General features: G+C 34.4%; 1 protein-coding gene across 2 annotated transcripts in view; it reads left to right on the top strand.

Annotated features, from left to right (window-relative positions):
* Positions 1–17,902, top strand: part of LOC136035000 (protein jim lovell-like) — a 54,700-nt gene that overhangs the window by 32,643 nt on the left and 4,155 nt on the right. For both annotated transcript variants that reach the window (XM_065716571.1, XM_065716570.1), the window contains exons 4-7: positions 698–976; positions 8,223–8,424; positions 9,491–9,588; positions 13,285–13,494. In XM_065716571.1, the coding sequence (XP_065572643.1) occupies positions 698–976; positions 8,223–8,424; positions 9,491–9,588; positions 13,285–13,494 (789 nt within the window). The remainder of the gene's footprint in view (positions 1–697; positions 977–8,222; positions 8,425–9,490; positions 9,589–13,284; positions 13,495–17,902) is intronic.

The raw sequence follows: 17,902 nt of genomic DNA, 5'->3' as shown, positions 1-17,902 counted from the left end.
TGCAGAGAGTCGAATTCTGCTCCAATGTAAAGTTTTTCAACTTATTAGTAAGATCAGTTGAATTTTTCAGGTACTATTTCTGTGTTCCTAAGAAACGACGCAATGCCACGGACAACCACTTTCTTAATTTTGTAACAAGTGGCGAGAAAGTTGATACAATGAGACGGAGGGGGGCTCCCGTCTTATAAATTTTGGGTAGACCATAGATCTTGGGTATGGAACAACCTCTTGGACAAAATTTATTATAAAATTGTGGGTTAATGTGTTAATTACTAGACCAAAAAGAATTGCTTCAATATTAGCTAGCAAGAGGATTATTTCGCAACCGAATAATTAACTTAGTTTCAATTTTTATACTTTTTCATCTGTTTCTTTGGTGTTCTCATCGAAGTAACTCTAATAGCTTCCTTTCCTTACGTGGATCAGTTGCGACGATTGTATTTTATTGATATTGGTGGCGGTTTTATTTGTGTTTATTTTTTTATTTTTTTATCGTTGTTTTTGTGCTGGGGACACCTAGTTTGCATTCAGGCGAAATATCCGCGTTGTTTTAGTCTTTCATCTTTTCTCTCTACTGGCCGCAGTCTCATTTGTTGTCTTTTCGTTGAGTTTTACCTCTCTTTGTTGTTTTTTAACAGAAGCATAAGTAGTTAGTCAACATAACTCGGCGAGCAAACGTAATTGCTCTGTTTTTTAGGATAGCCCACCTCCTTGTGTCGAAAGTCCCCATGGCGTTGAAGTTCAAACTGAGACGTCAATCCCAGCCAGTCAGTTGCAGCCAGCAGCACATTCATCACATCCTGGAATTTCATCGTTAATAAAGCCTTCGTATTCTCCTCCGTCCCCTCCTTTGCTGAGTGTGCAAGCCAAGAAAAGGCGTGTGGAAGAAACTTATGACGGTTCTTATCCGATTCAGGGTGTAATCTCAGAAGGAGATGAGCAAGCTAAGGTGGAGAAAGAAATTCCTGAATGTCAGGTAGAGCTACATTATTTTAAACTAGTTTCTTTCAATCTATTTTTTTAAGGATTACCCTCCACTACCACTCTTCTATAAGTAATTTTACAGTATTAGAATTTGCCATTCTTTTTTTTTCTCAAGAAATCTTCTATGTTTTTTCTCAACGTTATCCTCCTAAAGTTTTGGTATTCTTTCACTTCTTATTGAAAAAATCTATATTTTTTACGCATTTTTCCAGGTCCTTTTAGTTTTTGGAATTCTAAATATATTTTATTTGTAGAGCGCTATCCCTCCTCCCCCAAAGTTTCTTTTAAATTTTCTGCTAACACCTCTTGTGTTCTTCATGTTATATATATATTTCTTTATTTGCCTCCCCCCCCCTGATGTCTTAGCATTTTTACAATTGACTTGTATCTTTATATTCTTACTTGCAAGTTTTTCAAATTTTAAGTCTATTTTTGAAATATTCCCTATCCCCCAGTATTCCCTCGAATTCTCTTGCGTTTTGAAAATTTGTACCGAAATTCCCTGTATTCATCCTGAATTGACTTACTTGAATTAATGCTCCTACCGAAATGCTTCCGGCGTCGAGAGTGATGCTACATGGCGCCTCCATTTTGACCGGTCTCTTGCAAGGATGTGGACATCCTCCTTAATATGTGCCACGGCTAAGAGGGCACCTGTCGTGTCCTTCCATCTGGTTGGGGGGACGACCTCTTGGACGTTTCCCACCATGCAGCACGGGATCAAAGTCAAAAATCGTTCGTGCGGGAGTATCGGGGGGCATGCGAAGGAGTTGTCCGTACCAACGTAGTGTTTGCTGGGCAAGTTGGACTGAGAAGGGTGTTTGAGCAGTTAACGCCGGGAGGTTCTCGTTGCTAACAAAATAGTGCCAGCGTAGTCCTTCAATGCGGCGAAGATGTTTTGTTTGGGCTATATTTACGGTACTAAGCACAGACTGAGTGGCTGACCAGGTTTCGGCTCCGTAAAGAAGCGCGGATCCCACCGAAGGATTGTATCTGCACATCTTGGTCCTACGGCTGATAGAAGGTTTCCTCCAGATGGCACTTAGTCTTCCCAGTCTTCCCAGATGGCACTTATTTTTAGACTTCTATATCGCTTAAATTGGAAGTCTAGTTCAGCCAATTGATTGTTTATGCATCGCAAAGAATTTTTTTTTAAAAGGAAGAAATTCTTGACGAAAATCTCTTATGTATTAGACTAACTGGAACAAGATTGGATGCTGCGAATATACTATTATAAAAAAAAGAGTGCCATGAAGTCTGGGTAGTATTTAACTTTTAATGATCTAAAATATAATAATATATTATTTACTTAATTTGTTGTTATATAATATACCTCCCAACACTTGTTTTTGGTGTAGGCGTTACGACTTGATGCTTACCTACAGGCACCTCCCCCGAGCAGAGCAGAAGCTGTTCACCTTCTCTCCCCACCAAAGACAAACACGAGGACTTTCCAAAAAGCTGTTAAAATCAACCGTCAGCACCAAGGTCCGACTAGATTTTTTCAGCCAGCGAGTGGTGAACGATTGGAAGCAACTAAGCCAAGAGACAATTTCTGTATTCTCGCCTGAGGAATTCAAAAAGAGGCTTGAAAAGGAATGGGAGGCCAAACCATGGAAAATCTAGTGGGAAAACCCCTCCCAGTCCTCATCACCATAACACTCTTGGAAGACAATAGAGAGTCTACTTGAAGGATGATGCGGCTTGTCATACCCAACCATCTTGCACACTCAATCCGAAGTTGCTGTTGTGCGGTGGTGCCAACTCTAAATTGCTAGAGAATGGTTCTTGAACCACACGTACCATGTGATCACCGTTACCGAGTGGGCTTAAACTCCATCTCTTCAGCGCTCTCTTGTCCAAATGGTTTGTCGCTTGACCTTAACACAACGACCAGGTCTATCACCATCATCAATTACCGAGTATCACAGTTCTTGCAACTAATTCGTTCTGAAGTGCAAATTAAGGTAATTAAGTAAGGCTTATGCACTGTCTTGTATAACGAAACATGACAATAAAGAAAAATTGTATAAAAATTCTTTTTGATCAAGGAAAAACGACACTAACCTTTTTTTGTGGGGGGGGGGGGTTGAGTGACAGCAAGACCACCCTTATTTGGGAAATTTGTGTTCGTGTTGAAGTTGACTTTTTTGCTCATTGTAATTCTTTTTGTTTTGAATTTCATTTCTTCCTTCATCGTGATATCTCTCTGGGTCAGATTTGTTATCTCATATAAGCCAATTTCTGGCCGTTTTTAAGTTTTGAATTTATGCTCTCTACTTTTCGTGGAAAAATTCGTTTTATTTTAAATTATAGGCTTATAATGTAAATTATGGTTTTACTGAAAACGAATTACATTATAAGTATTTTCTTTTGTAGTTATTACACCATTGAAAATAAAATAAAAATCTTGACCTGATGAGCTCTCAGCAACTAGTATTATTAAATCAGTTCAATTTTATTTAATAAATCAGTTCATAAATCAGTTAATAAATCAGTTCAATATTATCATATATTCAGTTCAGTTTTATTAGTTCTTTCCAAGACTGTTCAAGACACATATAGTTTCCAATAAAGGGCCAGTGACACAGTAGGCTTTATACTTCTACAGTTAGGGAAGGGAGCAGTGGCCAAACTCTTATTTGTAGTAATTTTTGTTCGTTTTAAGCTTGATTTGCATACTCAATTTAAGCTTTACTTGTTTTAAGATTGACTTATTCATTTATATGGTACCTGTTGTATGTTTTTTTGCTATGGTTGTTTCTTTCTGTTCGTTTTGGGTTTTGTTTATTCTTTAATAATATTTTTTGGCCGTTTTGAATTTGAGTTATTATAGATTTTTATTTCTGCTGATCTTAAGTTTAATATGGCCTTTACTTTTCTTCGAAAAACTTTCTTTTTGGAAAAGTTTTTTAAATAATGACTTTTAATGATCAACATTTAGTCACTTAGGACCATCCCCCAAATAAAGCCTGAGCGATAATGAGTCTAAAGAAGTACAGTGTTTATCTTTTAAATTATAAGCAAAGTTGAAGATGGGGCAAGGATTGGGGTGTAAGGAGAAGGAGGCACGGGTCCGGGAGCACTAGTATGAGTACACTATTCTTAGAAAGAGAGAGAGAAGGATTTATTCATTAAACAGACAATAAACAAAAAATGGTTACTATCTCTCCTATAAAGCAAAGCTTGTCCGAGGGCGAAATAGAGAAAACAAAATACATAAAATAAAAGAATTGGAGTACAGATATTGCAAAAGCAAAGCCTGTCCAAGGGGGAGATAGAGAAAACAAAATACATAAAATAAAAGAAATTGGAGTACAAATATTGCAAAAGCAAAGTCTGTCCAAGGGGGTGATAGAGACAACAAAATACATAAAATAAAACAAATTCGAGCACAGAAATTGGATACAGATTGGAGTTCCTTGTATAACTGATTCTTAACAAGGTATAACATTTCCACCATTTGTGAAATATGCACATTTTTTGTTAGTTTGGGCTTCCATATTGAAATACTAGTCTCGTATCTGTGAATAAGAAGTTCAGAATGCCAATTTCTGCAGAATCAACCAACAATTGTTTAGTTTGTACTTATCTTATTTTTGGTTCTGGGGTGGGAGAATGGAATGGAAGATTGGAATGGAAGAGGGTTGCGCGTAGCTGTGTTGACCTCAGGCGACTTGGTGCTGCGTTGAGTTGTTAGTAGTAGTAGTATTGTTTTGGTCTAACACAGTCATACTCAGATTGTTAACAATGAAAATTTTAACTATTGGGACCATGCCCTAAAAATGCCTTATTGATGATGAGCACAAAATGGTACATCATGTCTGTATGTTTGAAGTTGGGATGAAGGGAGGGGGTATTGAGGGGGTAGGTACCCAAGGGACCAACTTTTAGTCCTGAAAATTCTTTGACGACTCAGATTTCAGTAAGCCCTTAAATGAGCACCATTAACGGCATAAATACTTGACGTGCTTTCGTGCCAATTCAATCATACAGATAAAAAATGATTGTTTAATTCTGATCTCAACAAGGTGTAATATGGCAATCTTTTCATTAAAATCCATCTATGAAGCCTCTATTTTATATAAGTTATGTCGTATCTTGAGGCTCACTTTTGGAAACTGTAAGTCATTTTGATTAAAATGTATATCTTAAAATTATACCCCCAGACAATTTGAGGCTATGGAGGACCATAAGGAGTAGAAGGGGTGGTATCTCGCATTCCGATCAATATTGGCCTTGAAAAGATGTGCAAGAAGCTTTTAACCCACGATTGAATGAGTCCTCCTGCTAGTCCCTACGACCGTCCATCCTGTATAATAAGGCACAAAAAATAAGGAAAAACATGAGAGACACATCGCTCATTACTGAGTCAACGCTAGTACATTTGGCACAACAATGAGCCCTGATCTAGAGTTGTACTCTCAAATAAGGAGTATTTATCTGGGATCCCTAATATTCTTATTTTGCACTTAGATAAGAGAGTTCTTATCCGTTGCGGGCCCCGGAATTTCATTAGTCTATATGGCTCAAAAGCTCGTAATTTAGTCCTGTATATACCCTCGGTTCTTACAGGTGTGTAACGCAGACTAGGTTATGCATTTCGAAGAGAAACCGATGTATTTTTGCGCAAATTATTTCGATTTAATTACATCAAACTCAAGTTGAGTATTTTAACTTTTTCTATTATTTTCGCAACGAGCAGTGAATTTTTAAATCACCGTCAATAATTATACGTATTTATGAACTGAATTAAGACAACATGAGGATAACCAAATTCGGTAAGAATTTTCTTCTCAAATTTACCACAATTTTTTAATTATTGTTTCTGCATTATCGGTTGAGATTTCTTACTTCATCATTTCTCTGAAATCGTGCAAACATTAAAAAAAAAAAAATGCTTGGCTCAAAATACTTCCTTGAAGTGCAAAACAAGTCACATTAAAAAAAGTGGATGATCATCGCATGTTTACAACATTTTGTGGGGGGGGGTATGAATTTTGTGCTTTCTTCGTTCTTGACTGGAGAGAACTGGATCAAGCGATGTCGGTATGTTAGTTATATTGATTGAAAGTGCAATTCTGTGAAGTCCCCCCAAAATATTCCTCGCACTAAAGAAGACTTTTTTAACACGAGATTTATGTAAAAAATATTTAGATAATTTAAATGATTTGAAATCATTTATAATTTGAAATGTAAACAAATACAGATATTAGGAAATCTCAAATTCTGGAAATTTGGAGGAAATCTCATTGGAAAAATGTCAAACTTTTAGAAAATCTGTTTCTTCAGGGTTCATAATAAAAGTGTCAAGTTGGAATCTTTGGACTTTTCGGTTTCACTTTTAGAAAATGCTTTCTCATCTGGATAACCTATTGAAAAAAGAATAACAGTCTTAGATTTTGCCACTGTTGTGGTTTTAGTTTTTTTTTCCTTGGACCTCTTTTCTCTTCTTTTTCCTTTTTTTCGTTTTATACTCACTAAAAACAATTTTGCGGCTTTAATAATCGAAATGTCATCCGATTGGATGAAAAGAAGATACAGAAGTCATCACCGCAGTAGGTACTATGTTGGTGAAATGCCAGCTCTATGCAGGGTGTCACTAGACAAGGTCTTTTTGGGAGGGGGGGGCAGTAAGTTTCACTTACTGCCCCCGAGAGGGGCAAGGGATTTGGTCATAACAAAAAAAAGAAAATAAGACGATTTATGAAGACATTCAAGATGACTTTGGGATGTTTTCTTTGTGGTCAAGCCCAAAACGTATGTGAAATTTGTATGGATAGAAACTTCCGCTAGTGTCCAAAAAGCCTCTTATATTATTGCTCATCTAACGTTTGGCATCTCTGCCAAACTTAAAATTAAGTTTCACTAACTTTCTGGCAATTTTTACCGACTGGTTTTATTTAATCAGTTATTCACATAATGCCCATTTTTTTTTATGTCTTATCACGGTTGCAGACCCTTTTGGATTTTCAATTGATGTTGTAGCCACTAATTACATATGTACAGCACCATAGCACCAGGTTAAAAAAAACAGGTTAAAGGTTAAAAACCAGGTTAGGGGTTAATTAAGGTTAAAAAAGGTTAAAAAGGTTAATTAAGGTTAAAAAAGGTTATTAAAGGTTAAAAAAACCAGGTTAGGGGTTAGCACCAGGTTAAAAAAAAAATTACTAACATCTTGAACATCTTAGTTTTTTAGTAAAAAATAATTTAATGCAAATAAATTATTTTCTGATAACAGTCATAAATATTGAATTAATGTATTTCAACCAATATCTTCTTTTACAACGTTTTTACTGTGGTCAGATTATGAGGAACAGATCTGTTGAGGTAGTTGAATTCGCTGCAATATTCATTTATTTGCGCTGGTGAAATAATTCAAGACAACTTCGTGGCTAGAAAAAAAGAAGAAAAAATCACGTTTATTCAATGAGACCCCGGTGTCTATTGCCACTCATTAAGTTTCATTAGATTTGGCTCCATTGGTATTAATGGTAGTCGAAGATCATTCCTCTCACAACGTCAAGTTTATTGCATATTTTCGGTAATATTTGAGAAACACTGTATTTGGTATGTAGACTTGAGGAGTAGAGAGGGGCGAGGGATTTGGTCATAAAAAAAAGACGATTTATGAAGACATTCAAGATGACTTTGGGATGTTTTCTTTGTGGCCAAGACCAAAACGTATGTGAAATTTGTATGGATAGAAACTTTCGCTAGTGTCCAAAAAGCCTCTTATATTATTGCTCATCTAACGTTTGACATCTCTGGGCAGTTTTTTCATCCTTCGCGACTGTGTTTTTTTCTCTTCGGAAACTGAGATCCGACACTTATTACTTCACTAATTTTGACAATAACATTAATTGCACTAATTTTGCCTTACTAATACATTGATTAAAAGCCATGAAACACCAAACGCTAGATGGGACTGGTGTTGTTTTATTATTTACAGTCTTGACTGGTTGAAACTTAGCGTTCAGTATTTGAAACTGAGATCAGACACTTATTGCTACACAAAATTTTCGGAGGAAATGGAGGAAATAGCCAATAGGGTTGGGATGACTAAGGCTAGAAATACTGGTCGCTCTTATTCATCTTTAGAGAGCCCTGTACGGTGCTTTTACAAACAACATAAATTATGACTTGATTTATGATATATTAACCGATTTTAAATGATAAGCCAAGGCCTTGTCCTCCCCCTTTATCGTGCCTGTGTATGAACTTTGTGTTTTTTCTAGGCTATAAGACGGAGTGATGTGGAACCTCTATATTCTAGTCTTTGGAATAATTTGAATGAAAGGCCATCTTACGATCAGTCCCCATTGCCAGTAGGCCTGCCAGGACCTTTTGGTCTCCCCTCAAACAGTGGCCCTGAAGACCTTTCCGTAAGAACAAGCCTGAAGAGTCCTATCTATGATTTGAATAAAAATAAATTATCAAGTAAGTTCCAATTAGTATTCATAAGATAATACCTCCATTTAAACAAGAGAACTGTAGTCATGAAATGAGCAGGTTATAGTTTGATTCCACATGGCAGTCCGGAACTAGTAAGTTTCATATATTCGATTAGTATATATCAAGAGGATCTGCCTTTCACGGTTATTCTAAATATGTGAAATTCATCAACTAGGGAGTATAATTATCAAAGGTTATTTATGTAAGAAAATTTGCGAAATTTAAAAAAAAGTAATAGCCCTATAGGAAGTAATAGCAAAGGAAGTAAATAGTAATAGTAAAGTAAAGATAATAAGTAAATAGTCAAGTAAAGATAATAATTGATAGTAAATAATAACATAGATAATATAATATAATATAAGATAAATAATATATAAAAAATAGTATATAATAATATATAAAAAATAATATATAATATAAAAAAGATAAATAATATAGATAATAAAAGATAATAATAATAGTAAATAGATAAATAATAAGTAAATAGATAATAAGTAAATAAGATAATAGTAAAGGAAGTAATAACCCTATAGAGGAGAGCGATAATGATGAAAGTTACACTGTCAGTTTCAACTCGTCCAAGAACTCCTAGTTTTTCTAGGAAGGTTTGTCCTAAGAAGGAAGTAAGATTGGATGGGTGTTTATCTGTTCGCTTTTTTCTTTTTCTTTTTTCATTCCTTTTTTTTTATAGCAAATGATCAAATTGTACTAGTCGTCGTTGAGTATAGGAAAAGTGGCTGTTATAGCTGGTCATTAATAATAACAAAATTCTATTGAAAAAATGTAAAAGGTTTTTCACATTAAAAAAAACGGTACTTGCTGGAACCAAGTGTATTTCAGCCATTCTGTGCTACAAAACAACATTTTTGACCCAGATAGGGCCAAAGCGCTACCATGCAAAAATTTTACTAAAGCCGTAGGTTAAAAATTGTTGAACGGCTAGTTATACAGGTGAATAACACCTTACTGATGACTCTAATAACTTTTGGCGACTCATGTGCACATTCGAGGATCTCCTTCCTTTTTCTTAGACTTTTTTAATTTTTTACAGAGAAAGTACGGAGAGACTTATCTTTGAGTACATCGACTCTGTGTATTTCATCCAAGAAGCCATCAGTTGCCTCAATTGCGTGCCCAGTTTGCTTCAAGGTAAGTTTTGATTTATTTCATTTTTTGAATGGAAGTAGTATTTTCAAAGATATTTATAAATGCCCACATTGTATTTGAGGTCTTGTTACCATCATGAGTGTAAAATACTAGCTGTGAAGCAATTGTTTAACTATAATCCAATATTGTTCATAAAACATGTTATAAAGGAGGGGGTTCTGAAATACCAAAAGCCAATTTACAGGTCTTGATGTTCAAATTTAAGAGGGTTCTTCAGACAAAGCGTGCTCTTATGGGAACCCCTCCAACATCCGACACGTGAGCATATATATCTCATCTTTGTATTTTGCTCAGAATAATTGTGCAGTGACAGGGAAACTGTAGCCCTCTCAACTCCTACAATGCATGCTATATAATTCGGAATGAAGTAGGACTAGGGTGTAAACTCCCGGCGATGTGACGGCACATTTATTTGAAGGATCTCAAGGACTAAAAGTTAGAATATTGGGGTGAAAAAATGTACTTTTTGAAGCCTCAAGTGCTTGTTCCCACTCAATGCGCCACCGGGAGGCATTATCGCCCCTGAAACTGGAAGGCAATGAAAATACCTGTTTGATAATCCAGAGCCAATTTTTTATTTTATAATTTTGTTTTTATTGTACTTTGTGCCTCTTCGAGCCAATTTTGATTTTTTGTGCCACAAATGGCAGAAATCACTACATTGGCGGAGCCCCGATCTTCTTTGGTGCATAAAAAGGCGCTATAACTTCCAGATTGAAATTGCATTGAGACCTCTCCCGATATTCTACGGTGACCGGGTTAAAACGGTTATCCATGGAAAAAAGAAGCAAAAATTAAATAAAGCATTTTGAATTTAATGGTGGGATTTTCAATGAGATTGCAAACCTTTTTGGGGTGTTCTCCTCTTTCTCTAAAATAAAGCAAATATCTTCATTAAGATACCCTTAGGCGAGTAAGTTTAAGATCAACAAATTTTTACGTATTTTGAATCAGCATGAGCATTGTCATCTGCATTATTATTAGATGTGCCTTTCTTATTCTTCTTATTATTGTTTTGAAACGCTAATGTATAATCTCTGTGTGATTCCAGAGATTGTGGCAGCAGGGATCGAACTCCGGGACCCTTGACTGCCAACCAAATCCACTGCACCACCACAGACAAGGCTCAATATTAAAAATTTTTATAATTAAAAATCAGTGGACTTTTAAAAACATCAATATTAAGAAAAGGTCTTAACAATTTACTTTAGATTGCACAAACAATGATATATTTCATGTAAATTAAGTGAATATAACTTAGCTGATTTATTTGAAAACCCTTCAACAAAAACGTAAAAACGATGCAGGATATATAAAAAGATAAATATTTACACTATCTAAACAATGACAATAAAATGTAAGTGTAGTCTAATACGAAGCGAAAAAATCGACAAAATATATGCCATTCAATTATAGATTGAACAAGAATGCGTAAGGGTGAAACTGAATATCCAATTTTTTGTTTCTATGTTTCTAGTTATTTCTAATAACTTTTCTGGTAGCCGAAATTTGATTTCAATAAGAAAAAGAAATGTATTGTCTTTGAGATTGCCAAGCATTGATTATGTTGCTAGTTTTCGCAAAAATTTCTATTTCGTAAAAATTAAAAAAAAAATGTGTTCCTATTGCTGATTTTTCCATATTTAAACCTTCGTATCTTTATTTTTTTCTCTTTTTATTTTGTATTTTACGCCTTCTTTTATTCATTTTCCCCCAAGATTCGAACGTGGTTGAGTATGATATTGATGCCCTAACGATTTTTTATGGCCGTTTTTTTTAAAGTTAAAACTTAAAAAAAAAGATTAATTATAGATTAAATTAGAAAAAGAAAAGAAGGAGATACTGACAAATATAACCAATGATAAAGTTTTATACAAAAATTATCATTGCAACAATGAGGACATAGTGTATGAGTCAGTACCAGAAACCTATCCATGTATTTAATTGGTAGGCATCCAAAACTCTTAGCCAATCACTAGCCATCAGATTTGAAACCAAATTTAAAACGCTATACAACGGATACCTGAAGCTTGCTGCAATCAAATAGTGATGAATTGTATACCAAGTTTTGATAAGTCAGCCCTGTTTCTCCTCATGGTTAGGGAAATAGTCTGAAACTTTCAGGATTTTTATTTATTCTTGGGCGTGAGGGGGCTTCCAATTTTTATGTTTGGAGAAGGGGAGCAACATATTTTTCCTCCGTGCCATAGAAAAGATATATTGATAGCTTTTTCTGACAGGCCCGCTACGTGTTAAGGCAACATGCACCGTATGTTTTGGCGAGGTCCTTCCCCTTTTTTCTTCCATGCCACCACGAAAGGTTTTCTAATGCGTTTGAAGCCGACATAACCGGTTATTGAGGTTTGCCTGTCTGTTACCCGGTTGATTTTCACAATATTGTTACGTCGCTTGTGGCTGTTTAGGTCACGTGTTAGGAAAGGCGGGTTAGGCTGTAAGGAAATGTCAGGTCTCGTGTTTCACCCCCTCCCGTAAAATCTTCAGCGAATCTCCTAGGGACCTAATCCATATCGATTTTTGCGTGCTTCTGATCCAATGTTCAGAGTCCAATTTTTATGTGGCTCTATTCTTTTATCATTGTTGCAGACCAATTGTGAGCAATGGGTCCACGAAATTAATATGCTTTCCCTGTTAGGAAATAGTCAGGAATTATAAGTGGATAAATTGACTTCTATGTGTTGTTTCATTTGCAGCAAACTAACCATGGGGTTAGACTAACCATTTGGGTCAGGTTTTAGCAAAATATGTTGAAATTATCGATAAGCTGTGAATTGTTAAATCAATTCTGATTAAGTAATCACAAAAAAAATAACCGAATCAAACTCAAAGTGAGCGAAAATTGACATGAGTAGGGCTGATAACCCCTATGCCTTCTCAAGACTAGAACATAATTTCGTTTTACTGGAAAAAAAAAACACAAATGAACGTGGATTGTCAGTTTAATTGACATATAATAAAATTTCTTCCTTAAAGTTTTGATATAAATTTTTTTTATTTATGAAAGTAAAAAAGTGAAAACATTTAAAATGTATTTTTTCCAGTAAAGCGCAAATTATGTTCTAGTCTTGAGGACCTGGGGGTTATTAGCCCAACTAATGTTAACTTTTGCTTGTTTTGAATTAGAATCGGCTATTTATTTTAATTTCTGTTCCTTTTGAGTTTCATTTATTTATTGATAGTGATTTGTGGTTGTTTTACGCTTAAGAGATCATTTGACTTTATTTCTGCTCATTTTTGGCTTAACGGAGTTCTTTACTTTTCTTTGAAAACTTTTTTTGTGGAATTTTTTTTTCTAATTAGTTCTCGTAATAGATGTATGGTATGTACTGGGTACTAGTATGTTTATTGTAAAACTTCGCCAGATGGTAGACAACCAATTTAATCTATTCATGTAATAGATATATGGTATGTACCAAGTGGTAAGCAACCAATGTAACCTATTCATGTAATATATATATGGTAAATACTAGGTACTTATATCCTTATGAGGGTAAACAAACCAATATAGTCTTATCATGTTGTAGATCTATGGTGTGAACTAGGTTATAATATGTTTACTTTAATGCTTTGTAAGATTGTAAGCTACCAATGCAACCTATTCATGTAATATATCTACGGTAAATACTAGGTACTTATATCCTTATTGTAATGCTTTGTCAGATGGTAAGCAACCAGTACAATCTTCGTGTTCATATGGACCTGCACAATGAAAACAACTATTTATGCCCATTATGTCGACACGAATCAAGGTCAAAAGATGCCCTTAGGAAGCATTTAGCATACAGACATTTGCTAGGACCACATGAACGGAAAAGCCTGGAAATTGCTACTGCTTCGAGTCACCATCCTATCATGAGCAAAGAAGAAATGGTAAGTTCCCTACTGGAATTTATTTTCCATGTTTCGTCTCTTTCGTTTCTCTTTATCCATGATCATTTATCTTTACCCTTTATCATTTTGCATGTTTCATCTCTTTCGTTTCTCTTCATCCATGATCATTTATCTTCATCCTTCATCATTTTGCATGTTTCATCTCTTTCGTTTTTCTCTATCCATGATCATCTTTATTCTTTATCATTTTGCATGTTTCATCTCCCTCGTTTCTCTTATCCATGGTCATTTACCTTTATCCTTTATCATTTTGCATGTTTCACCTCTTTCGTTTCTCTTTATCCATGATCACTTATCTTCATCCTTATCATTTTGCATGTTTCATCTCTTTCGTTTCTTTTATCCATGATCATTTATCTTCATCCTTGATCATTTTGCATGTTTCATCTCTTTCGTTTCTCTTTATCCATGATCATTTATCTTCATTCTTCATCATTTTGCATGTTTCATCTCTTTCGTTTCTCTTTATCCATGATCATTTATCTTTATTCTTTATCATTTTGCATGTTTCATCTCTTTCGTTTCTCTTTATCCATGATCATTTATCTTCATCCTTGATCATTTTGCATGTTTCATCTCTTTCGTTTCTCTTCATCCATGATCATTTATCTTCATCCTTCATCATTTTGCATGTTTCATCTCTTTCGTTTCTCTTTATCCATGATCATTTATCTTCATTCTTCATCATTTTGCATGTTTCATCTCTTTCGTTTCTCTTTATCCATGATCATTTATCTTTATCCTTTATCATTTTGCATGTTTCATCTCTTTCGTTTCTCTTTATCCATGATCATTTATCTTCATTCTTCATCATTTTGCATGTTTCATCTCTTTCGTTTCTCTTTATCCATGATCATTTATCTTCATCCTTCATCATTTTGCATATTTCATCTCTTTCGTTTCTCTCTATCCATGATCATTTATCTTTATCATTTTGCATGTTTCATCTCTTTCGTTTCTCTTATCCATGATCATTTATCTTTATTCTTTATCATTTTGCATGTTCCATCTCTTTTGTTTTTCTTTATCCATGATCATTTATCTTCATCCTTCATCATTTTGCATATTTCATTTCTTCCGTTTCTCTCTATCCATGATCATTTATCTTTATCATTTTGCATGTTTCATCTCTTTCGTTTCTCTTATCCATGATCATTTATCTTTATCCTTTATCATTTTGCATGTTTCATCTCTTTCGTTTCTCTTTATCCATGATCATTTGTCTTCATCCTTTATCATTTTGCATGTTTCATCTCTTTCGTTTCTGTTATCCATGATCATTTATCTTCATCCTTCATCATTTTGCATGTTTCGTCTCTTTCGTTTCTCTCTATCCATGATCATTTATCTTTATCATTTTGCATTTTTCATCTCTTTCGTTTCTCTTATCCATGATCATTTATCATTATCCTTTATCACTTTGCATGTTTCATCTCTTTCGTTTCTCTTTATCCATGATCATTTATCTTCATCCTTGATCATTTTGCATGTTTCATCTCTTTCGTTTCTCTTTATCCATGATCTTTTATCTTCATCCTTCATCATTTTGCAGATGAAACATCATCTCTTTTGTTTCTCTTTATCCATGATCATTTATCTTCATTCTTCATCATTTTGCATGTTTCATCTCTTTCGTTTCTCTTTATCCATGATCGTTTATCTTCATCCTTCATGATTTTGCATGTTTCATCTCTTTCGTTTCTCTTTATCCATGGTTGTTTATCTTTATTCTTTATCATTTTGCATGTTTCATCTCTTTCGTTTCTCTTTATCCATGATAATTTATCTTCATCCTGGATCATTTTGCATGTTTCATCTCTTTCGTTTCTCTTTATCCATGATCATTTATCTTCATCCTTGATCGTTTTGCATGTTTCATCTCTTTCGTTTCTCTTTATACATGATCATTTATCTTCATTCTTCATCATTTTGCATTTTCCATCTCCTTTGTTTCTCTTTATCCATGATCATTTATCTTCATCCTTCATCATTTTGTATGTTTCATCTCTTTCGTTTCTCTTCATCCATGATCATCTTTATTCTTAATCATTTTGTATATTTCATCTCTTTCGTTGCTCTTATCCATGATCATTTACCTTTATCCTTTATCATTATTGCATGTTTCATCTCTTTCGTTTCTCTTTATCCATGATCACTTATCTTCATCCTTCATCATTTCGCATGTTTCATCTCTTTCATTTCTCTTATCCATGATCATTTATGTTCATCCTTCATCATTTTGCATGTTTCGTCTCTTAGTTTCTCTTAATCCATGATCATTTATCTTCATTCTTCATTATTTTGCATGTTTCATCTCTTTCGTTTCTCTTTATCCATGATAATTTGTCTTCATCCTTGATCATTTTGCGTGTTTTATGTCTTTCGTTTCTCTTTATCCATGATCATTTATCTTCATCCTTGATCATTTGGCATGTTTTGTCTCTTTCGTTTCTCTTTATACATGATTATTTATCTTTATTCTTTATCATTTTGCATGTTTCATCTCCTTCGTGTCTCTTATCCATGGTCATTTATCTTTATCCTTTATCATTTTGCATTTTTCATCTTTTTCGTTTCTCTTTATCCATGATCACTTATCTTCATCCTTCATCATTTTGCATGTTTCATCTCTTTCGTTTCTCTTTATCCATGATCATTTATCTTTATCCTTCATCATTTTGCATGTTTCATCTCTTTCGTTTCTCTTTATTCATTATCTTCCTTCTGGATATTTTAAATGAATTTCTTTTTCCTACGTGAAACGTCCAATTGAGTAGGGTTCATCAAGTTCACGATGCACCGAATTAAAAACCAATGTAGTTTCCTCCATAAGAAACAGCCCCTTCGTAGTGAAAATCATGGTGTAATTTTTGGTAAAAAAAAAAATAAATTCAGGAACAAAATGGAAATAGAAAGAAAATTATATTTTTGGCTAAAAGTGCGATCCATAAAGCCACGCGCTTAAGGAGATACCAATCATCTACTTGAAAGAATGTTTAGAAATATGTTGAGTATCAAGAAAATTTGTTTTGGTATATATAAAATAGACATCTAAAATATTCTGTTTGTCAAGCTGGAGTTAAAAAAAAAAAAAAAAAAAAAAAAAAAAAAAAAAAAAAAAAAAAAAAAAAAATGGTGTTCAATTGCCTTTTTTACTTTTTGCTCTTTTGCTTAGTTTTGGCAGTTATTCTTAGTTTTAATTTGACTAAAACTTTATGAAGAAGAAAAGGAATGCTAAAATCAAAAAAAGTTCAAGTTCTTTTACTAACAATATATTGAAAAGAACAAAACCACAAAATAGTCACACACACCCCTCTTTAATGGGCTCCGTGACGTTAAAAACAAAGAAAGATGAAAGAAAGTAGAATCAGACAATAAAAAGATAAAGGAACAACCTAATTTCATTTATCGGTATTGATCAATTCGAAACAGGAGATACTGAACTCCACAGACCCGGTAAAAAACACAAATAAAAGAAATAAAGGTGACACTACTCTCTTACAATCACCTCATAAGTAAGTATATAGCGCCGTCCTTTTATTGTCAACTCTGAAATAAAAATTGATCTAATTTCAAAAAATCAATTTATAAAAAAGTCATAATAACATATAGCGAAGCTATGGAAAAGAAAAATACTAAATAAATAAAAATTACCAAAACAATTAATTAGAGAAAATAAGGGGAAAGACCTTGAAATGGTTCAAACCCCAAAATTGCTAACTCCAGCGATCCCTCTTGTAGGAAAGTCAGCACAGCTGTCTATATCTGGAGTATTAGAATTCTTCAGAAAATTTCTAGTCTTTTACTGCGATAGCAAATAAGTGCAAACCTCAAATAGCAAAAATGCGCTGCACAGAGGGCAGTGCTTGACTGCAATTAATACCCTCCAAGACCATGACGGAGCGATATTAAAAAAAAGGATAAAGATCCTCTGAGCCATTGCTGGCGTATAGGGCGTCGAGTCGACGTTTCAGCTGCTGAGCGTTTTTTACAGGGACAAGTAGCAAGCTTGTCGTCCAACCTTGCTGCTGCGGGGATCGAACCTGGGTGCTCCGTATTGCCAAGCAGAGCATCAATCCAATGTGCTACAAGAGGTCAAAAAGTTCTCCTAAATGGAGAGCCGAACCCTGGTCTCCCGAGCGACAAGCGGGTATGCTGAACATTACACCATTGGAGACTAAAAGATATATAGATGTAAGATTAGTAATCTTACAATTCTGGTTAAGCGACAGAAGATAGATAGCTTTAGTAGTTTGATTCATTAAAGTCAATAACAATGTTGCCACAGGATGGTTTGAACTCATATCCTTTAATTAAGAAAGACAGTCCATTAACCACTCGATTCTGGCAACTAGGAGCGATATTAGGAATTAGGTAAATTGGCCAT

Source organism: Artemia franciscana, chromosome 13, assembly GCF_032884065.1.
Source record: "Artemia franciscana chromosome 13, ASM3288406v1, whole genome shotgun sequence".
Taxonomy (NCBI): Eukaryota; Metazoa; Arthropoda; class Branchiopoda; order Anostraca; family Artemiidae; genus Artemia; species Artemia franciscana.
The sequence above is the reverse complement of the archived record's forward strand: the minus strand, read 5'-3'. Positions and strand labels throughout refer to the sequence as shown.